The sequence below is a fragment of the Aquila chrysaetos genome, chromosome Z (assembly GCF_900496995.4).
Source record: "Aquila chrysaetos chrysaetos chromosome Z, bAquChr1.4, whole genome shotgun sequence".
Lineage (NCBI taxonomy): Eukaryota > Metazoa > Chordata > Aves > Accipitriformes > Accipitridae > Aquila > Aquila chrysaetos.
The window spans coordinates 78,757,892-78,781,915 of NC_044030.1; the positions used below are offsets into that span (position 1 = coordinate 78,757,892).

General features: G+C 42.4%; 1 protein-coding gene across 1 annotated transcript in view; it reads right to left on the reverse strand.

Moving 5' to 3' along the window:
* The window catches only part of CELF4 (CUGBP Elav-like family member 4), a 716,072-nt gene that overhangs the window by 22,833 nt on the left and 669,215 nt on the right, over positions 1-24,024 (reverse strand). Inside the window, 2 exon segments of the mRNA XM_030004110.2 lie at positions 1,246-1,412; positions 23,137-23,220. Of these exon segments, the coding sequence (XP_029859970.1) occupies positions 1,285-1,412; positions 23,137-23,220 (212 nt within the window). The 3' untranslated portion in view covers positions 1,246-1,284.

Below are 24,024 nucleotides of genomic sequence, written 5' to 3' on the forward strand. Positions count from 1 at the left end.
ACATTTTTCAATGATATTAGAGATACCACTGAAAAATTAGAATACTTAATAGTTCTTTGGGAAGGTTGAAGATAGGGATTTCCAGCCTGTACCTTAGATGAGTCAAAAAAGGCCTGAATCAAAATCACTGAATCTTAGACATTTCGGCTGTAATGGCCCGGAAAGGCCACACAACCTGTCTCTCTGTCACTAATTTGGGAGTACAAACTGCTTGTTGCAGCTTAGAGCCACGCTGGGTGCTGGGTTTATTGGGAAATATCTGGTGTGGAACAGTTTTAACAACAGGGAGACTTCCTGTCTCTGTAACAAACACATATGGTTTTATATTTCTGTTTCTCAAAGAATTATCTAATGGAAAAGCCAGCCAGTGGTGGAAAATATTTCCATTTTTGGAAAAATCTCCATTTTTGTTATTGGTGATAGGCTGGGATTCCAATGAAACAAGCTGCTGGTTCTGATATTTTTGACACTCTTACATGTATTAGAAGTTCCCCTGGAGCACCAGGTTGGCTCCTTTCCAACAACATGAAGTACATGAGTCTAACAATGAGACGCTCATTGAGATTTGTCTAGGTCCTCACTCAAGCAAAGCTGCCTTGGCTTTGGTTGGGTTTTATCTACACACAGAAGTTAGCAGTAACTGAGCAAGAAGTGAGCATGGATCCTTCTATTAATTTCTTGGGCTTGGGAAGAAAGAAATTAGGGGTTATTTAGTTATCAGGGAGACATATTTACATAAAGTTATTATGTTGGGATGAAATTGAATACAGACTATAGTGCATGAAGAATGAAGAATGCTTTGAAACATTTGCAAGACAGATCTATTGAGACAGACACTGTCCCAGTCCAGTCACCCGGGATGAAACTGCAGCCCAGTCCCATCTCTTAATTGCAGATTTTCTTCAGCCACCAATAATATTCTGTTTGGCTGAGCAAGGGGAATCAGGACAGCTGCTGGCTCTCCTCTAGTGACCAGGAAGACTTTCTAGAGATGCAGGTTGCCCCTGGGGTGGGGAACTTGGCTCATCCCTCGTTAAGCATCCTTCCACCTCTTTTTCTAAAGAGATGCACACACAAACAGTTCCTAGTTTATGTGTGAGTGCATATTTGTGCAGTGTGGCTCTAGCCAGAGGCCTAAGTGAAAAAGGCAGAAGCTAGAGAGTCTCAGAGCTGAATCTTTTTGAGGGTCTACAACACAAAGAGAGTCTACAACCACAGCTGACACCCCCTTCCCCATGCAGTTACCTGTGCTAGTGCTTTGTATCCAGTGGTTCCCATAACTCTTCAGTAGGGACGATTAGCATCCTTTGGCCTCTTCAGCTGCACCTTCAGCCTCTTCATGCCAATCTGGAAGCCATTCATAGCCTGGATAGCAGCTTGGGCACTGGCAGGATTGTCAAAACTCACAAAACCTGTCAAAACATGAGGCAAGGCAGGGGGCTTAATGAGCTGAAGGGGGCCAACGTACATACATGCAACGACCACTGAGAATGAACATGGGGAAGGGGGTAAGGGTGGTGGGTGGGAGGGAGTGAGCAGGTAGGAGGGTGGGCGGGTGGGCAGGAGAGTGAGGAGAGGATGCTTGCCAATGGGGGACGAAGGGTAGGAGGGGTTGTTACAGATCAGTGTCCCAGGACGCAGTGCCTGGTCTGAGTGCCAGTTTGGATACAAGATTATGTGAAGCACAGGGATCCAAATGGTGGTGCCACAGTACCAGCACGCACAAGATTTGGGTCACCTTTGAGCTGGGTGTCAGCAGATGTGATGCATGGTCTCAAGGCACTCTGTCTTGCTCTTTTTCCCTCCATCATGACTGGGGTAAATCTCTAGATGCTTCTTCACTCACCAGCATAACATTTCCTTTGCTTTCCAATATTCATGGTGAAGGGAACCTGATATACCTACTGCTACTTCCCTATTATGGCAATATAAGTAAAATGTGATTTTGATAAGTTCTCCACTATGGTATTCATTGGCATGAATAGTTTGATTGTTGGCCACTTGAGCAATATGAGGAGCTTTATTAACTGGCAATTTCTGCAGACTTTATGTTGACTCTGCAGTTAAGAAAGATGAACACTAGTGCTTTTCTAACATGGTTTCCATAAGTAGTTTCATACTTTGCCAGCAAATCATCCAATCAGCCATGGAGCACATCCAGCAGTAGAAGCACCTATAGTGACTGAATATTGTACCTACAGGCCACCTAAAATGGCATTCTTTGTCACAATGGAAGACTTGCTCTGTGGGGATCCGAAGAGCCAAGATAGGTCAGAACCACACAGGATGCAATGCATCTAATGCATTCAGCTTTGGGGAGGGTTTTTGGTGTGGGTGGTTTTTTTTTTTTTCCTTCTTTTTTTTTATGTTAGCTGCAGGAAAAGGCTTCATTTACCCAGACTGTGTATGACTTTAGCTGGAGTGACCATGGGTCTGAGATATTAGTGAGGCAGGGGGCCATCACATTTTATAAGAATTGCCTCTGCTACCTTTGTCAGAAATGTCCCTGTGTGCCAAAAACATTTCTGAGCACAAACCCTGGGTAAGACTAGCCTGGACCAGTCTGCACTCCAGACAAAGCCATCTGTTTTCCCACCCCTGCAAAGCTTTGGCAGCACAAATCAACCCTAGGAACCCAGTGCCTCTCAACAAACAAAGGCTGAAATGAAAAGACAGTTTGAGTGCCCCTCAAAAAGCTAACGCTGAGCGTTTGCTGCCAGGTATACACCTGCTCCTGACAACAGTACCACACATGGCTTACAGCCTTGGGCTGCACTGTGAATGCATTCGGCAGCACCTCCTCCCTGGTCTAGTTCCTCCTCAAAAGCAAATCTCCCGGATGATACAGGGTGGCTTGCATTTGAATAAGACACGCACACACATGCATGCAAGCACACCTTCTCACTCTTGCATTAAAGCTGTACTGCCTGCCTTTGGCTAATAATGTAAAAGTTTATGAGAGGTCATAAAACCTATGGTCTTAGCCTCAAAGTGAGACAACAAGTTTAGTGAGTATGGCAGATGTGGTTTTAAGGGGGAGGCCCATGGAATAAATAGGCATCCCTCTTCATCCTCTCCTCTTGAAGCCAAGGCTCCAAGTAACTGGCTGTCTGTGCAGTTTTCCTGCCAACTACCTGGATGAGGAGGTACCAACACTGCAGCTCTGAAGATGTGAGCAAAAGTGTTGCTCAGGCCTCACAGCAGTCATCAATCTCTAGAGAGAAAGCTGGAGAGTTATGGTGAGTAATGAGCTGGGGTATTATTCAATGGCAATGGGTCTGCTTTTGCAGTCACTTATTAGCCAGTAAGCACCTGCTAATGTTCCCAGTTTACATTTGACTGCTTGAATAATCTATCAGTCAACAACGTCCTATATGATTTGATCCCAGCAATGGAACAAACTAAACATCTCCTGATTTTGCCTGAATTGATTCAGTCTTCAAATACTGCTGGAAGCTCCCTTGGAAATGCTTTACATGAGCTTCAACTTGAAATTTGTCTAGCTACCTCACATCTTTGAATATAGGATGTAGTGAAAGCCAGTTCTTTTTAAGATCACCTCTGGATTGCTAATACTCCTGTCCAAGACCCATCAGCCACATCTATAACAGTAAACTAAAACTGTGCCAGGGAAGTTCAGAGAAAATGGAACCCAATCATCTGTACCACTGAATTTTTAGGAAGGTCCTTGACATAGTTTTGGCTTGTGCCTAACTCCAAACAATTCCTGGACAAAGTCTGAGTATTAGCACAGAACAGAGGCTGTTTTCAGTAGTTAGCCTGATGTGGCCATGATATTCTGGAAAGTAAGAGAATTTAATAGTTTGGGTGTGGGTCATTCTGTGCCAGCTGGCCCCAGTGCTAGGGGGAAGTGCCAGGTATATTTACTTTACTAATATATACACAGCTACCAAATATCAAAGCTGAGTTGGCTGCAGCTGGATAATTGCTTATATCATGTCTGTAGAGAACCTAGCTTGCCTGGGAACTTTGATTTCTATTCTTGTTACTGGTCCTGTTGCAGCGTGCCTCCTACTGACTAGATGTGCACATGTAGAGTGTGTTTACACGTGTATCTCTTTGTGAGAAAATCACCTTGGGAACTTATAAACAGTGGAGATCTAGACAATATAGTCAATGGAGTGTAGGACATGATTTCTCTCTTTTTTCAGGACACTCCTAGCTGTGCTCAGATGAGTCAAATCCCACTGGCTGTGTAGCAGGGACCAGTACTGCCTGCAATGAAGACAGGCACCTAGCTCAAATCAAGGTACCTCTATTGTGGGATTTACCTGGTTCCATAGTTGGGACTGACATCTCAAGGTAAGATGTTGTTAAATGGCTAGTGCCTGGGTGAGTCACTCCCCAAAGCGATGTTAATTGCTGAGCCAAACTCCTAATGAATGTAAACCCCACGAGAAATGCTGCCAAGTATGATGGACATTTACTATTTGTCCACTTTTGCCAAGACTAGACCTTTAGTTGGGTGATAAGCCCTGGTGCTGGGATGCTGATACAGTTGTACATCTGCAAGAACCTTTCATTTAGGTAAGTTCACAAAGATACACTAGTTTTTATCATCACTTTTCTTTTGAGATGGAATTCTAATGCCATTTCCTCATTCTGTGCAAAGCTGTAAATAATACAGCATTTTAACAAATGGGAATAATAAGAGAGATCAGAAGTGCATTTGCACACTATATTTCACTTAGACTAGATAATGAAACTGGGAGTTGTACTCTGATGTTATTGGTATTAGCTGCCTACAGATCTGGACCGGATTTGGATTGTTTATTTTTTTCTTCTCTGTTGTCCTGATATCCACTGCTTTAATACAAAAATCTCCACTGGCTAGCTGCTGAGGGTGGGGGGGCTGGGGAGAGAGAAGGAAGAGGGCAAATGCCAATAATTATGCGTTTTCCTTGTGAGCACATCCTAGGGACAGAGCAGCTAATTCCTCTATCTTCATTTCACTGTTTTAGTTTAAGGGGGCTTGATACGCTCAGAAATTGTTGGTGCATTCGGCTCTCCCCCTTCCTGTTATTTATGTGCAGTTGTATTTCGTATTGTTGAACGTATTTGGATGGAGTCCAAAAAGAAGAAAAGCTATGGCTTATCCTGAGAGTTGAGATGTCACAGTGCTAAGGGATAGGCAGACTGGCAGACAAGCTGTGCTAACAATATCATATTCCTTTCTCTTTTCAGGTCAAATAACTACTGGTAGATTATATGACTTTTTTGTTGTTGTTATGTACACTATTGGCAGATCTTTGTTTCTCCACGTCAGTGTCAACAGTGTTAATGGTGCTATGCCAGATTTAAGCATGTATGACTAGGAACAGAATGTATGTACTAGGAAAATAGCTTAAAAGCTTGCTTTCTGAATGGCTTTAAAGTTTGAGCCCATGACTATAGGGTTCAAAGCATGATGATAGTACTACAGTTGCTCAGGAAGCTATCTGTGTTTTGAACACCACCCCTGCATTGTCATCTACACTCTTGAAGGACAAAAGAGAATGGGAGAGGTTAAAAAGCTTGAAGCCTTTTCTGTGCATCAGTTAATTAATAATCAGAGAAATATATGATCTGGTCTGAAGACGGTTGGTAGGAGGACAGAATTTTGTGATAAATCTATTTTAGGGGGGGATGTTGTTTTTTTTTTTCTTTTTCTTTTTTTTTTTTTTTTCCCCACCAGGTATTATGTAAAAAGGCTGTTCTAATAAATGATTTATCAAAGCAACAAAGACTGAAGAAATCTGCTAGGACTGCAGCTCAGGGCATCTAATCTTCCTGATTCTGCACAGCATCTTCTAGGAAGGTACTGACATTGGCGTCCATGACTTCTCCTGTCCCGCTCTTTTCCTGCATGACTGTGTAAATGACTAGGGGGCAGAAACTGGGGTAGCAGCTTGGAGGGTGTTCTGGTTTCTCCCCATTTCTTCCACAGGAAGTCTTGGTAGTGGGGCATGCTGGGGGAGCTTCATACCCTTCTCATGACGCCAGCATGATCACCAATGGTTTTATGTAACTGATATTACTCAAGGGCTGTTTTTCTGTTTTAGTCAGCTGAGATGATAAGGAAGGGAATTAGCAATCTATCTTGGAGTGCATTTGAAGACTGTTTTGCAACTGTAAACTTTTCGATCACAGTGAGTAGTGTCTCTGCATGGCCATGAATTAGTTTGTGCACTAAGTGCAGTCCTGAATGAGCACATCGTTAGGTTCCTATGGATCCCTAATTGGTCTTTCTGAGTTTGCTGTTTCTCTTTGCATGCTGCAAGGAGAATTAGCGGTTAATGTGCAAAACAGCTTTTTGATGATCTGCTACCTGGTTGGAATAACATGTTGCCTCACTTCAGCAGAAGCTTTCCGCTGGATGGAGCCCAATGCTTGGTAACTACACTGAACATCCACTAAATCAGAAGTCAAGACCATGGTGAATGACAGGTCCAGATGCAAGCTTTTGATCCAGACTCCTGAACTGGGGGCAGATGGTCCTACAGTAGGTCCACTCATGTAACTGGTCTGGTCTCAGGAAATGGAAAGGAAAAGAGGAACCTCAAAGAAACAAATATTTAATTTGTCTTAAAACTAAGAGTTTTTTGATCTATGTTCTAAATACTTGCTGCACAAAACTACCATCTCAGAGATGCACTTTGCAAGAGGTTGCAACAGAAACAAATAGACATTGGTGCTTGTTAGCTTTTTTAGGCCAGAGATACATTTTTTCTGGTTCTGGCTGTCAGTGTAGTTGTCTGACTGCCATGAGGGATCTTTCTTGGCACTTCTTGTTCCTCCAGTTATGAAAGGCACCAGCTAAGGAGAGGATCTCATTCTTCTGAACCTTTTCCTCTTGTCATTCAGCCCATGTTCATCTCACTAGAGGGAAATATGAATAACAGAAGAGCAAGGATCTGCCTCTCAGCCTGTGGAAGGCAAACTCCCATGTGGTAAAAGAGAAAACACCGTGCACCTGGGCTGGGTACTAGTGCAGGAGAAGTCCACGTCCCTTGCTTCACTTGCTTCCAAAGTGCTGCTACCCAGGATATGAGGGGACCTCGGCCAGATTGAGGAAGCTGCAGAATGCACTGGCAATTGGTTAGACCAGAGGCCCCTCTCCTTTCCTGAGTTTCTAAATATGGAATTAGTTATTAATATAATTGGTTATTAATATAACTGTCCCCTTAGCACATGGCTTCCTTGCTTTTGTTACTAACCAGTGAAGGGTGAGATCTAGGAACGTCAGGGAGGCATTTTCTGTTGGGAAGACAACGATCAGTTGTTCAAATCACAGGAGTCTTCTCTGCGGGAAGGGTGCTGGAGAGGAGCTCCTGCCCTTCTACCCGCATTGGGACCTGGCCACCTACCCCTCAGCACTTCCCTGATACTTCAGTCCATTTCATTCCCAAGACTGCTCAGTTTCTCTTTCTCCATGTTTATTAGTCTTATCAGACAATGGAGGTTTTCCTTCAATTGCCTTGCAAGGTCTCTACCTTGCTACGTTCTTTACACGACGTACTAGCTGCTGTCTTGCAATTTTTCAGTGCTGTAAAGAATTTCAGGATACAATCTGTATGTAAGTAGCTCTATAATGTATGTGTGCATTGGAAGGTATTGTATTGTAAGGTGATTTATGGGTACTGGAATACTCAATAAAGGAGTACGTCTGCAGATCAAGGGCATAGCACTTCAGCTGTTTTCCACTCTCTAATAGGGTTGGATGACTTTTTGGAATATTTAACCTTTCACTGATGTTTAATCATGTTCAAGTGAGATCTGTCTATCCACTTATCCATCCCATCCATCCATCCACCCACCTATCTACCCATTTTTTTAATGTATGAACAGTCAGTAACTGACAACTATGCTAAACAACTACTATTAAATATTTCACATCTGTGGGATGAGATAATTGGAACCTCAGAATATTTGAAGAATTGGCTCAGAAATTTGCTGAACCATTAATGTTCATTTTAGAAATTTATGGAATATTAGAAAACCTTCAAAGTGTTAAAAAAAAAATCTAGTATTAATTTTTAAGTACGTAAACTAGATGACCTGGTAAACTTAGTTAATCTTTCATAAGCCTAAGTAAAATTATGAAAATTTTCACATGAGATGATATGGCAAAGAATTAAAAGATATACAATTAATATCGATCATCATGGTGTCACGGAAAATAACATCTCTCAAATGAACCAACTGCATGAAATTGCAAGTTTGGTTAATAAAGTAAGTTTTCACAGAGTATACTTAAACTTTTCTAGAGTATTTGAAAGAGCCCTTTATAGAAAATGAAAGCAGCCCATATCAAACTTCTTAAAAATTAGATAATAGATAGACCACCAAAAAACCTGTAAATTGTGACTTAAAATATTAAGGATTTTCTAGTAGGCTCCTCCAGGAGCATGGTGAAAGCTCTGTGCTATTCAGTTTCTCTAACATTACCTGGAAGACATCTACAGTAATTACTGGTAAAATTTGCCAATCATACAAAAATGGTTAAGTGGTAAATAATGACAGAAGTAAGTATGTTGACCTGGGTCACTGCGTAGGCTGGACTCAGTTAAAGAGTGTTCATTTTAATCCAGCCAAATGTGAAAATAAGTATCCACAGGAAAAAGCAAGTGGGTCACTCATAAAAAGGGGAAACTTTCACTAGAAAACAGTGTTTCTAAGAAGAACATGGGTGCTATGATAACAGCCAAATACATGAGTTCTCAGGTTTATGCTGAAATACTCAAAGTCCCAAGACTCAGTACAGTCTTGGGATGAAGCCCGTCTCTGGGGAATATCCTCTAGAAGTAGTAAGGTGATGGTTCCTCTGAGTATGGCTCAGGAAAGATCCTTACTGGAATTCTGCATTTAGTTCTGACAATTTCTCTACAAAAAATAAGTTTTAAGAATTATTCAAAGCTAGAAAAAAAATTTCTAGGTCTGAAAAAGTAATGAGAGTTGCCACAGTTTATCGAAGAGAAGGTTAAACGGTCTTCTGACCATAGTCTATAAATAATTTCTAATAGAACACGGGGTTTTTTAATATAGAAAAAAAAAAGAGCTTGATGATTTCTTCTGGATAGAAGCAGACATTTGACAAACTTAAAATGGAAATAAGACCCTGAGTCTGCATTTTTTAAATAGTGAAGGTAATTAACTATTTTGGAACATCTTGTTTAGCAATAGGGGTGGAGCACCTATCAAATGAAATCTTGATTAAGAGATTTTCTAAAAGGGATGCTATGACTCAAGCAGAAGGTTTGAACCTGTCACATGGGCTGAGGTATCTGGCATATGTTATTTCAGAGTTCAGTCCAAAGGATCAGAATGGTCCCTTCTGATACTGCGTATCTGTCTGTCTGCCTGTCTATTGTTCATTTCACATATCAGATAGTTAGAAAATCCGTTCTTGCCTACTAATCTGGCATGGACTGTGGTAACAGTCATGATAGAGGTGACAACTGATGTTAATGCCTTATAATAAATGGCCCCAAAGTGTGGGCTGCGGACCACTGAGACAGCTGACTGGTACTCGTTCTTCATCTTGCTTCCAGCTGAGAGAAACTGAACAGATGGGAAGGGGAGATTAAATGAAGAGTGAAAGTAGATGGCATGATTAACTTTCTCTAAAGGTCAGAACACCCAGTGCAGAAGGTATCTTGAAATACACAAGCATCTTCCTTATGTCACCTTCCTGTCTTCCCGTGCATGAAACTACTTCTATACATTGAGGCGGTGTGAGCTGGAATGTGCAGAGAAGTGGTCTCTGTTACTGTGCATCGTCAGCTGGATGCTCCCCAGATAGTGCCTCAGAGAAACAGTATCTTCTCTGAAGAAAGTTGAGGGCTGTAGATGCTGACCCTGAATGTGGTGGTTCAAGCCAAGAAGGACTTTTCCTTCTATGAATCTTCTCTTTCACAATCGGTTTGGGGTTTTTTTTTTCATACAGAAATTATTGTCATGACTCACATTGAAAGCACAAGGTTAAGATTCAAGATTAGACTAGAATTTGGATAGTTTAAATTACTGCACTGTCAGATCTGGAGTTTTGACCCATACATAAATCTGGAACCAGGGCACCTGATCAGGACCAGCTTTTTCTAAAAACTGAAAAAAGTAAAAATTGGATATAGAAAACTACAACAGATTTCTCATCCTAAGAATCGAAATAACACTAAAAACTTTTCTTTTTCCTGTAAACAGAGCTTGTCTAAAGGATGAGCAACTAGTTGTCTGATGCTTTGGACTGTGGTTCTACCCATTCTGCTAAGTAGAAGTTGAAGACATCCAAATGAATGAATGAAAGAAGTGAAGGATTCAGGCTTCAGCCGTACTTTGAAGACCCCATGAATCAAATATTGGGCCAGTATACATACATGTCTGCTGTGGACAAGAACCATTGTGGTTCTTCTAAAAGAAGCATAATGTTCCAACTCAGATGGTGATGATGATCTTCCACGCAGGGAACAAACTAGCCAGTGAGGAATCACCCATAGATAAGTGAATGGTATTTGGTCTTTTTTTGAGTGATGATTAGAACTGCAGCAATTTCCTAACTGCTTTCAGAAATGGAAATAACCCCTCTTGACTTGGTTTCTGAGCCTTCCTTGTAAGTGTTTGATGTCATGATGTGTCAATATAAGGTTTATGGGGAAAGTATGTGGTTGGAAATAGCAGATGAAATTTTGAGGAGACAAGTTCTTCAGCCAGTGTAAAACCAGAAGCAAAGAATGAGCTTAGTGTAGGTTTTACACAAGTTATGAGTGGAATCTAGATAGGGTCTTAGTTAAGGATGCACTGAGAGTGTTGCTGAATCAAAATGAAGGCCTTTTTTACATTTGTTTTGTTGGAGTTGTACAATATAAACAAGATGAAAATAACTACTGAAGCTCCCACCAGCCATGTCACAATCCATTTCTTATCTTAATCTCAATTTCTTTGCTCCCAGGTTCTGTCTTTGATCCCACTCAATTTGTGGGTTCTTGATAAAGAAACCATGTATGAACACTGCGGCTACTGAAATCACCAGTCATTCTTCTTGGCCTACAAGAGGCAAGCATCATAAAAGGTGACCTTCTTTTTGATAATATTTCGTAGTAGGCAAGTAAATTCCTTCCTGGGTTAATCAAGGTAAAAAACCCAACCAAACAAACAAAAAAACCACAGGAAAACTAATCAGGAAGGTGCACTGTGAATTGTACTCGTGACTAGTGACTACTTTTCATCAGTTCTCTCATGTCCCAGGGAGTCTTTGAAATAGGTCCATTCTTGGTGTAGCAATGTACAGACTCTCCCCACCTTGCTTCTGCTGATCAATACTTAGATGGACAGCTAACCATCTCTCCCCTTTATGTTGTTGCACAGCTGATGCCTCATTATGGGTAGGTTGGGACAACACAATAGGTATAAAAAGACTTGAAGCTTCTCTTGTGGCAGAATCTGGAAGTTTCTGTTCAGAAGCCAGAAGTAGTGATGAATAGTTTTTGGCCATGCTTTTCAAACTAATACTTTACTTTCCATGGAGGCCACTGTGTGAAAACCAGCTAACAAAACTAAAAGTGAAATCAACAGGAAAATAACTCCTCATACACAGTGAGTCATTGGGAAAGAGAAAGAAAAGATAAAATGTCTTCATATCTAGACCAGGAGCTTGTGAAATGGCACTGAACTATGCTGGGTACCAAAAGGAGAAAGGAAAGAGCTATACAAGTACATTTTAAGCTGGAAGAAAAGACTGTTCTAGATCCAACAAGCTGTTACATCTGTGGTCCTTTAAGTGTCAATGTAAGACCTCTGTGTTCTCAACTGCCCACAATGGACAGGGAAATGATCAGCTGGCTTCTTCTGTCATCAACATCAGTGGGAATGAAACACCTTCATATTATAGTGTAGGTGCTGATAAATTCCTGTGGGTCTACCAGCAGAGCGTTTACCATTAATGGCCTTCAAAGGGTATTCTGAATCCTGGAGATGTCCATGAAAAGCCTTCTGCAGTCTCTCTGAAGAGTTACATTCAGCCTGTGGGACTTGAATCATACCAAGGATTGACTAAAACCTGACCTAATTCCAGCTTCTGAGGCCCCTTACCCAATGACCCGTCTGAATTCTTGATGATTGTTGGGTGAGAGATGGAAAAATAAGCTTGTGTTTTAATTACTGAAATAAGGGAAGTAGAAATATTGCTGGAAAACATATTGATGAATATGCCTTTGGTTAGAAGAACTGAAGACCTGAGACAAGCAGGATGGTTATTGATAATTTGGACAGGGTTTTTAATTTGAAGGGATGGGGTAAATTTGATGGGGTAAAAATATGAGTCACCCCTAAAAAAAGTGGCTCTTTCATTGACTCCTAAAATCAAGTAGCAAAAATTCTTCTCTCATAAGCATTTTTAGAAGCCAAATAACACAATAATCCTTCTGGAGCCTGTTCAGCCATGTCAGGAGATGCACAATTACCAGGGTAAATACTTTACAATTTCTGGAAAACCTTCTAGAGAAGGATTTTAAAGGGTCATTAGAGACAATCATATAATTTCACCTTTAAATAGTCAGAACACAATCAGACTGGTAGGTCCTGTTGCCAAAAAGGAGAAAACCTGTTGCCTGTGAAGTAGCCAAAGACAGCAGCTGCTTTTAGACACTAGAAGCACCTCCTCCCTTTTATAACAATAAACACGTCTGACTAAATATCAAGGGCACTGAAGCTCAGCTGGTGGAAGGGGCATAGTCCCACTGTCTCTGGGTTTTCCATGGTTACATCACTGAGGATCTCATCAGAGATGTGCCCTGGCCTGCAAGGAATACCAACAGCACCCTGAGCTCTATTAACAAGAGCACAGCCAGTCAATTAGGGATGCAATTACCCTTTTCTACTCAGCACTCATTAGATCATGCCTGGACATCTAGTTTTGGGCACCCCTTCCCCCCAACATAGGAAAGACAGTGACAAAGTGGAGTGAGTTAATCATAGGGCCATCAGGACGGACAAGGGCTGGAGCACTTGCCCAGTGAGAGCAAAAAGACGGAGATAGTTTCTTCACATCAAGGGAAGTTCAGATTGGACATTAGGAAAAGGTTCTTCCCTGAGAGGGTCGTCAATCTGGGGAACAAACTTCCCAGGGAAGTGGTCATGGCACCAAGCCTGTCAGAGTTCAAGGAGCATCTGGACGATGGTCTTAGTTATATGGGTTATTTTTAGGTAGTCCTGCAAGGAGCAGGGAGTTGGACTCATAATCCTTATGGGTCCCTTCCAACTTGAGATATTCTATGATTCTATGATTCACAGTAGTGCATGGTGGGAGAATGATAGACAAGGGACATAAATTGAAATGTGAGAGGGCCAGACTGGATATAAGGAAAAGCTTTTTCACCTTGAAGGCCAGCAAACGTTGGAGCAGGTTGTCCAAATTCAAGCTTGTTCAGTGGTTTTCATTGTTTTTAATAACCTGCAGACATATTTGCTGTTGCAGAAATATATATGTAGTACATATATAATGTACATACCTATGCATATGTGATATATTACAGATCAAGACTGAGGAGAGTAGAAATGATGTTGAATTTGGTTGGGGATTTGAGATAGATGAAACCAGAAATGGTTAAGAAAGGTATAGCTATTTTTAGGAGGATCTGCAAGTTGTTACCTTAATGACAACCTTTGAAGATGTCAATATATACTATCTGAAGATGTTAATCTCATCTGGGGATTTTTTTAATTTTGGTTTGCTTACGTGAAAAGGGAAGATATCACATGCACCAATACATTAAAACAATGATAATGTTGCAAAATGAAGCACTTGAGTTAGAAATGCAAGAAATGATGTTACCTATAAAATTTTAATTCTGTATTGTTTTGTATATGCATTAAGGCATTGCTTCTAACCACACATTTCTGTATTTTTCATGGTATCCTTGTTTTAATTACTGTAGAGAATGAATAACATACCAGGGTGAGGAAAGTGGCAATGTATCAGACTCATTATTGCAAGTGTTGGAATGTAGACAGTAAATAAGGCAGCAAAAGGATGGTTTTCTAGCTGTACAACCAAATACTGCCTTGGAGAACTGGAACTGATCCCTGTTTCTGCCATGACATCCCAGTTATGCTGGGTATACTATATATAACAAAATTCCTTTAATAAGATCTTCTAGGCTACTTTTTTACTAGTAAATGAAATAGGGCAGTACCTGAGTGCAAATGGTATATCATGGCTTGTACTACATGACTAAACTCTCTTACCCCTCAAAAGAGGGTGACCTTGTCTATACTGCTGTCTAGGGACAGTCCTTGGCCCTTGTCACTGCTGAGCCATGCCCAAGCAATATCCAGCTGTGAGTTAATTGTCATGGGCCAGATAGAGTGGATGGCACAAATGTTAAAAAGATACGGTTAGTTATGGCACAGTATTTGAGCAGATATGATGCCTCTTCATTTTGCCAGTGAAGATGAAGATTTACTGTGTATTCCTCTTTTCTTGGTGCTCGGTGCGTGACCTGAGATTTCCCTGGCAGAAAGGCTGCTGCCTGTTCCTGTATCTGAAGTGAACATACACATAGCATGTCCTGCATTGTGCTAAATACTTTTAGAAAACAAGTAAACAGATTGATCAGGCTCATGGCATCTCAGATTAGGCATCCAAGATTAATATATAGTTTTGAATATCTTCCTGTGCCTCATCAGCCCCTTGGTGAAATGAAGACACCATGAGCACTGTGAAAATGCTGTTACTTAGCTCTGTAAACTTCTCAAATGCTCTGCTGGGAAGGGCCTTAGGAAAACAGATGAGGAAATAATAATAAATACATATTCATAGCAGGGTTTGAATATTGTGCGGGAAGGAGGGCCTGAGGCCAAGCACATAGCTGTGAGGATCTATTGAACAGCTGCTCAGTAACTAGCTAGCTGATAGACTTCAAAATGCTGAAGAGCAGACCTGTGCAGTGATTGAGGCAGGATAGACAGACATAAAGAAGTTGAAGGTAGATATATGGGGGGACAGATGGATAGTTGAATGGATTGATAGAGAGTCGTCCATTCTACAGCTCAAATTCGCCTTGCATCAGAGACATCTTGGGAAAACAAAAATAAAAACAGATGTAATGGGTAGCCAAAATGCTGTGGTGGGTCTGCAATCTCACAAGAGTGGTATGTGGTAAGTCTGCGCTCTGCAGATCAATCACCTTGGTTTCAGAAATGGGCCTGCCCATTGGAGGGGTCATTATTTCTGACTTCTGAACAGAAACTTCTAGCCTGAAGGAAAGTAGCACTAGAGACCCTCCTCTGGCATTTCTACACATAGGGATGATTGCATTTGAAACTATAATATCCTTGGAGCACATGTAGGACCAGCCATATATGATTTGGGTTCATCTACTCTATCTAATGTCAAAGGGTTTTTAGAGGAGGTGGGAGCAGATAGCACGTTGTGCAGGCACACAAAAGCCCAGTCAGGTTCTTTTCATAGGTCCCAGTGCTAATGGACTGATTTGAAGCCCAGAGCACTAGGTTTTTAATTTCTTTAAATAGCCTTTTTTTTTTTTTCTTTTCTTTCTTCTGGCGTTAACTCTTAACATTGGTCATTTCTATTAGTCATATAAATGGCTATTCCCCCTTGAAGGTCATTAAATGAGTAGCCACAAAGACCCTGCAGTAAAGAGTTCCTACATCTGATTACCCCATGAGTAAAAACATGTAAAATGATTGTGTAAGTGTGCATGTGAGTAGGTATGTGCAAACATATCCATAACAAAAATATTCTGGATGGACTCTATTACTTGTGTTGAGAGGTGGGTGCAACAATGATAGACAATGGACAGAAAAATAAATAGAAGATAGATTCTGCTAACATATTCTTGTCTAATAAATTGTTAAGCTACAAAAGAAAGCGGAAGTCCCTGTGTACAATGTATAGATTTTCTTTAAAGTGAGTTATTGGGAAAAGACAGAGCTGTCCCTTTAACTGGAGAGCCGCAAACAGCTGTTCCTTATGCATACATGCTTGCTTGGTCTGAAAGTTTTGGTAAGTCAGTGCATAACTGACAGTTAGATTTATCTCCCCAATAAGCAATCAACATTATAATAAAGGAAAAATGCTTTCAGTGCACCTTTGAGAGTGCATCAGAAATTAATCTAAACATCAAATTAATTATAGTTTGTAAATGAATAGTGGCTCACAGCCCTAATACTTCTCCTGCTCCTCCTCCTCCCCCTAAAGCCTCCCCCAACCAACTGCAATGGCTGGAGGTGCTGTGCAGTGAGTTTGATGAACAGCTCCTTCTCTTTCTTACTCACACAACTCATTTCTTATCAGCTGGAGAAGAGTCCCATCCTTACTCTGCGGATCTGAAGTCTCAGAGCCTGGCTGCTTTGGAGTATAACAGAGAGTAGCTAGCAAATAATAAACTTTTATACCTCCTTCCCCTTTCCTCTGGGAGCCCTAAGCACCTCTCCAATGGTGTCTTCCTTCCCTTGGCTTACTTTCCAACTAAGCTGGACACTTCATGAATCTCTCCTTGGCTGGCTGGCTGTGCCAGGTCCTTCAGAGTGGAGAGGACCACAACAAACTAGTGCTGATCTGAACTGAAACATCCCAGGGTCAGGCATGCTTAATGTGCCTGGAAAATCATTCCCATATTGTCTCAACACAGGCACTCAAATTAGTGGCTTCTTCCATTACACTCTGAGCTTTGGTCCATAGCCCATAGCTATATAGAATGACAATCTGATATTGTCCAGGGACTTGAAACAAAATGTATTGCCACTAGATTATGCAAAGTAAAGGACATAGCCTAATTCCATGGGCTACAGGGAGAAAGGCTCGGATAGAGATTTTCTTAGGAAATTTGAAATCAGTTTAAAAGTAAATAGTGAAAAAAACCCAAATTTAATCATAGTAACAGCAGCAAGGGTAACAGCAGCAAGCAGAGCTCCACCTCTCTCCTAAGTGCTTCCTAATAATTTCTCTGTCTGGTGAGAATCTTCTTATTTACCAAACAAAGAACCAGAAAAGAAACCCCCAAAAACTTTGAGCCAATAAATAACTCTCCCCATCCATGTATCCTAAAGTCCTGTGCAAAGGAGTCAGTGTCCTGCTACAAGTAGGGGAACCCAAGGCACACAGCTAGATTGCCCATATGGGGCCAGAACATGTGACTTGAATTTCTTACTCTTATACCACCTGACTCCGAGACCTGCTTATTTCCCTTGATAAACTTAAGGAGAGTTAGGGGTTTCTTTTATTAAAACTGCCAGATTTGGCAGGGCGTGTTGGAGGCACCATGTGAGCAGGTGCCGAACAATATTTTTCTGATGTACCTCAGGGTCTGTTGTTCCACTCCTATGTCTTATGGAGTGCTGCCAATGCGCTTTAGACTTGATCTGCAATGCCCCTGGTCCCAGGGCCCTGCGTAGCTTTGCCAGTGTCCTAGTCTCTTGACGCGTCTTTCTTTTTTCTGTTTCAGCTTCCAGGTTGAAACTCTGTAGGCCGTCACGACCTGCCTGCTGCCTTGCATCTCGCACTCCACCTTTCTGCCACTACACTGGAGTCTTGAACTGCCACAGTGTGTTTTTAATAACATGATACAAGCTCTACCCATCCCTCAGCCCTTCTGAGCTTCACCCCCTCCTGTGTCCAGTCCTCATTCCTCACTGCTTTTCTCACCTTTAATCTCTCTCCTTTGGCTCCCCTGTTACTTTTCATAAGCTAGGACCCAGAAGAAGTTTAGTAGGGAATAGAAATATTTAACAGCAAAGGTAATTAACTACTATGACCCTCATCAAGTGATGTTATTTTCTCTCTTTTGGCATCTTCAGAGAAGACTGGATATTTTTCCAAATGGGGTGGCCCACTAGCAACTTTCAAGTGGGCTCCCTGGAGGAATCTGGAATGAAACTCCATGTCCATGATATATCAAGAGTCAAACAAAATGTTTCCTTTAGGCCATGTAAATCTGTGTTTCTAAAAAGCCCTCACAGTTTGTAGTCAAAGTTAGAATGCTCCTTGCTATGTTTAACATGGGGCATTTAAAAAAGGAGTGGGACATCCCTTCTGCCAATGTGAAAGTCCATCTGGAATGCATAGAAAAGGAGAAAAATATCCAGCAGTTGTGGTTGCTCACACCTGGTGTGTCAGACCATGTTGAGCTGAGTGGAGGGAAACCATGGTGTCTCTGTGAACATAAAAGCAGTTCTTCACAGCCTCCTGGAGTCATTGTCTCATGGGGACAAACTGAAGCTGCCACACCAGTAGGTATGGGGAACAGGCACGTGCCAAGGAGACGTATGTGGGGGACAAGAAAGGGGCATGGAGCAGAACTGGCCTGACAGTGTCCACTCCTTGATGGTGTGCAAAGAGCTGGCAGATCCAGGCGCTCACTGCTCTTAGAAAAAGGTGACTGAAGGAATGATTTTCCAAGTACACCAGTAAAGCAATTCCTCCAGCTTTAATTTATCTACATCTTATTTGACACCTTGGGGTAATCATTTGGCCTCTGCTGCTCCATCCACGTCCTCATTTTTCTAATTTCTGTCATGTGTTCCTAATTAATATTGCCCAAACCTATCCTTTTCTCTCTCTTCTCTGTTAAAACATTTTCCTAGAGCAAGTCTGCCTCTGTATTTCACTAGTTTGATGTCTTCAAATGCCTTCTTAAAATGTGTCTTGTATGAGAACAGTAAGTGCTCCTGAAATTAGGACTGTATTGTAGCGTCACCCTACGACAGAGGTAGAGTTAGCCATGTGTGGGCAGCGTGAAGAATGGCTCTTCTCACATTGACTACTTGCCTTAGCAGCCTTAATAGTGTCATTTTACAGGAGTTTTCTTTTTGCCTTGTACACAAATTGGTCACATTTAAATTTTCTGCATAACTGAGAGGGGAATTATCACCCAGAACCATTGAGACCAGCACATAGATGTATTTCATGTCCTCTGGCATTTAGCATACCTACACAGAGAAGAACTTAGACACATGGCATGGAAGGTGAGAGACCCAGTGCAATCTCTGCCTTGCACAGAGACAAGCTCCAGGGTCCTGTAGAAGTTGACGTTCAGGCTGTGGCACACTGTACCTCTGTGCAAGACTTCCTAGATCAGCCTGCTGTGAGAATGGGAGTCACTGTCTTCAAGGAGTATCTGACTAAGTGTAATTTTTTCCTGAGTGAGACAGTGATTCCTGCTGTGGCCCTGCCATTTCACTGGGAATGGACAGCATGGCCCAGTAGGAGAAACATGCTAGCTGTAAAAGATACACATGGGAAGAGGCTACAGGTATCAGATGGGCATTGAGTGAAGGACTAGTGAAGGAGGAGAGAAAAGGGCAGAACAGTGAAGAGCTATGAAGGTGAAATCAATAAGTCTGAATAAGAGAGGGTGGACAAGGCAGTGCCTGAGGAGAAACCCAAGGAGATGCTCATATGGTTGGTGTGATGGAGGCTGAGGCCATAGGGATATAGAGGGGTGTTGGTGAGTGGGAGGGAGAAGTGTGGTCTGCACTTGGTCATGTTACAGCTGCATCAGGATAGGGGGCAAAATAAAAGCCAGAGGTTTGAAATGGTGTAAGAGAAAATGAAGGATTTGGGTCTAGCCTGGATGTGTGCAGCAGAAGAAAAGGCGAAGGCTAAGAAGCCTTCCAATTTAAATTACTTTTTTTCAGTGAGAAGTCAGGGCTGTTTCTCAGGCAGTCTTACACACTACAGCAAGCAGTCCTGCTATGGAAAACAATAGACATAGTTTGAGCACTTTCACATTTTATACATGAGATAGATTGGTGTTTGCTGTAGCTTACACACCTTGCTGCTCATTGTCAGCCAGGAGGCAGCGGTGTCTGAATTGGGAAAGTCAAAGGCTTTATGACTGCAATGTGGTTTCTTCAGCACATGTGGATGCTAATGGTTCCCTGCAGACTCATGGGCTCCCGACACCGGGAGAAAGGCTTGTGGGTGATCTCGCTTTCTTCCTAACACTCCCATGGCTGTCCCTGCACTATCTTGCCAGTAGTGGCCAAAGTAGACAACTGTGCTGGAAATGCAGGGGCCAATTCAGAGCCAAATGGGAAGGAATAAAAGTCCTATTTTGAGATACTGCTCTACTGACTCACTCAGTTTGGGCCCTCTGCTTACAGATAGTTCAACAGTGAGACAAAAGCAACAAATGAAGTATTTTCTGTTCCTGTGGAAGAAAACATGGTGACATTTTTCTTCATAGAATTTCTTAAGTTTGTCAAAAGCAGGAATCCTTGACAATTTGTCGACAACCTGGGGCTAGACTCTGTTACAGCAATTTACTTGGGATCTGCATAGCAGATACATTTTAAAAGGTCATATAATGGTGGAATATCTTTCTGGGGCCAGACAGAGTTGTCCCCCCAGGCTATGAGTTGGAGAGCTCTAGCTGGGTTAAAAAAAAGTGAAACAGAATCCAAATGCTATGTTTTTACATGTTGAATTTTGGGAAATGGTTAAGCAGAGAAGGAAAGAGTTTTCTTACTTTCAAAGTTAACAAAATCCCTTCTTATCCTTTAGGAAAAAGAATTTTTTTTTTTTTTTTTTAAATTGGCTTTCTGAACAAAAAATTATAATCAGCGCCACCTTCAGTGGACTTAGCAAACAAACAAAAGGCCTGATTTTCTGAAACAGCCTCTACATTTTTACATTGCTTTAAAGTTGAAGGTCAGCAGGGTGGGAGGTTTTGAAGAGCAGAGTGACATACTTGTGCTAATTAGCTACCTGTACTTCTGCTATTTCTATCCTTCTGGAGGTGGTGCACATGGCAGCATAGTCAACATGTTTGTCTGAGACCAACAGTCACAGCAGGCACTCAGGTTCATGGGAAAGTAAGTTAAAGCCAGAGAAAACTAAGACTTGAGCCCTGGGATGCAAAACTGACTGGACTTGGATATTTGTGTCCCAGAAACTAGTATAAGGTGACTAAGATCCACTAGCAATCTCTAATTCCTGCTTTTGCTTGCCTGTGCGCTTGAGTCAACGCATCCAAAGGATACCTTCCTGCTTTCAGGGCGGAATATCCCACTATTAGTTTTGGAGGTTACTTCATCAAACAAGCTGATGTTTAGTTTCTCCTAGTAAGACTCAATGTTAAGAAAAATTTCTGCTAAGATGCCCCAATTCCTGCTCAGCTATCAGCCACAAGCTCACAGTACCTTGGAAGCAACAATAAAGCCAGCCCCACAACCCTGCCCCACAAGCTAGGTATGTGTTGCTATCATCATGAAACCTTGTAGCCAGAAAGCCTTTGAGCTAAGAGGAGATAAGGTGAATACCTGTCCAGAAGATACTCTCAGTTGTTAGACTTGGCTCTCACCTCATTTCTCCATTTACCTTTGGTCTTCCCACTTGTCAATATGGGGAAAACCAGGCTCAGTAGTCCCCTAAATATTTGTGATAGGAATGGCAATTTCATTGCCAAAGGTCCATTTCTAACCCGTGGATATCCTTGAAGCATTAGTTTTCAATGTCACCTAGAGCTGTGCCGGTCTGCTCATCTTGTTATGAGCTTTTATATGGTTAAAGGTCTAAAAAGGAGGTGGGCTCTGGAAAGAATGGGGCTAATTCATAATTCCTCATTTGAATTTCCCAACTACCTCTTCATACCAAAGTCTTTGTCCTTCATACCTCTAGTGCTTGAGAGTGCAGCAACCCAATGACTACTGGTGAAGGGTAATGCTGTGTCCCCTCACTTCAGGGGCAGAGCTCCTTCAATCAAAGGGGAAACCAGGCTATTTGGGCCCTCTATGGATGGGCAGGAGGAACTGTGTATAGAGAAGGGGCATGAAACTCTTGGAAGTACTATCCTCTGACATGCAGCATAGCTAGCAAGGGATGAGGTAAGAGTTTTCTGAGGTGGGCTGTCCAGGAGGGAAAAGGGGAAGGCAGGATGGAAGGGAAGCATAGTGTGGAGACTGAGAATGGCTTTAAAATCAAATGAAAGTCCAGTAAGTCTTAACTCTGGAAATTTGCCTGAGAGACAGAGTCCAGATCAGCTGCAAGTAACAGGAAAAGAAAAGCAATAGTTTGTCCCATTGTGCTTCTCAGGGAAGGTCTGCAAAGAATGCAGGATGGTGGAGAACCAGAAATTACACATCCCAGTGGTGGGCACATGGATGGGGCAGATTCTCTGTCCATCAGGCGGGATAGGACCAAATGTGGCAGGGTCCCCATGCTGCTGCACTGCCAGAAGGGACCCTTCACAGCAACACCTTTGCAAACAGCGGGATCCCACTGAGACACCACGCACACATCACCACCTGGCTGTTGGCTGGCTGAGCCTTCCCGTTGTGGGTGCAGCTCAGGGTGTCCCTAGCTGGTGGCTCACAGGCAGCTGAGGCTGTGCTCTTTTCATGCTCCAGCTGGTGGGGTTGAGCCAGCAGTGAGGCCAGAGCTCTGTGAGCATGGTGCAGTTTTTCAAACCCAGCCTCTTAGCATGGCCTGTCAGCTGAGGCAGAGGGTTCGCTCAGTCTATCTCTGTCTGCTGTGCTGCTGACTCGGGTCCAGCGGGCTCGGAGCATGGCTGCCTGCGGTCCGCCGAGCAGTCATCCCCCTGGAAGACCAGGCTTTCAACTGATGTACACCCCTTGTGCCCTTGCAGTCTAGTGCACCACAGCTGCTGGAAAGCTACCCCCGCCGCTCTGTCTTCCCTTCAACCCCATGACCTGTTTTTCCTTTTCCTTAGGTACAGAAATTCCCCTTCTGCCACATGCTCCCACTGCTGACCCTGTCAGCATTTCACCTACCCCCACAGCCCCCTCCATTTTGCTCCAGGTGCTTTAGGCCTTTCTGTACCCTTCCCACCTCCCCTTCCAAGGGAGGGTATTATTTTCCACCCCACCACCAGTAGCTGCAGCACCCTGCTGCTGGTGAGATGCCAAACCTTCACCTCTACGCAGTGCACACAACTCTGAGCATGAGACAAGTAGGAGAGAAAGAGGGAAGGGGAAAGTATCGACAGGAGTAAATTGAGAGAAATCATAAAGCTTAAGCAGAAAGAAAGCAGTTTGAAAGGTAAAGTATTCAGAGAAAGCCCTTTCCTGGATGAATCTAATTGTTTTGTTATCTTTACCCACCAAAGCATTTACTTTGGTTTGTCGCCCGATCCACAAACACTTTCGAGGAGATGACATTACCGAAAGGCAGGAACATCTGCATCAGCTCAGCATCCCCAAACTCCTGGGGCAGATGGTAGATAAACAGGTTACAGCCCTCTGGTCCTATCAAGAGAAAAAGAAGACCCATGAATGGAGAGAAATAGGATATGAGGAAGCACATGGTGGAGATCTACTTTGGCATCTCCTCTCTCTGACTAGTGAGGGGTCACCTCTAAGAAGCAGTCTGTAGACTCTCAGAGGAATGGACAAAGCAGAAGACCAAGAACTCATAAAGTCACCTACAGGCTGTACTAACTTCATTAACCTTCCCAGGACAGACACCAGGGTAAAATCTAGAGACAGAGGAATGCAGCAGCACATGTGGCCATGGAAAGATAGAATGGAAGAATAAGAACAAAAAGAATGAAAGAATGTGGTTCATAGTTTTTCTTTTCTCCTCATAATCTCATTTAATCTGTAGAGTTTTGGGCAACACACATTAACCTTTGCCTCTTCTCAGTGTCTGCATGCAGAATTTTCATTATCTTTCTTGTATCTGTGTAAGGACTGCAATAACAAGTAGAAAGATATGCACAAACCCACAGGCTTATTTTGTTTTGTGGAATTTTACATTCAACCCCCCAGCTTGACTTAGCCTCGAAGACTCCCCCAAATCTGGACAGTTTGGCCATGTCCTCCATTCTAGAGGGTTCTGCAAGAGAGATTACAGATGGATTTAAATCCAAATTACTAGACAAGAGGAACTGCCTTTTTTGCCTCAGTGTTGTAACATATATTCTTACAGACTTCAGAGGGTGCTTGGAAAAATATCAGAGAGGAGTCTTTAGTTGGAATATGCAGTTTTATTAAAGTAGAGACCCTTCAAAAATGTTCTGTTGAAATTGTATTTTGGGGCAGAAGAGGGAG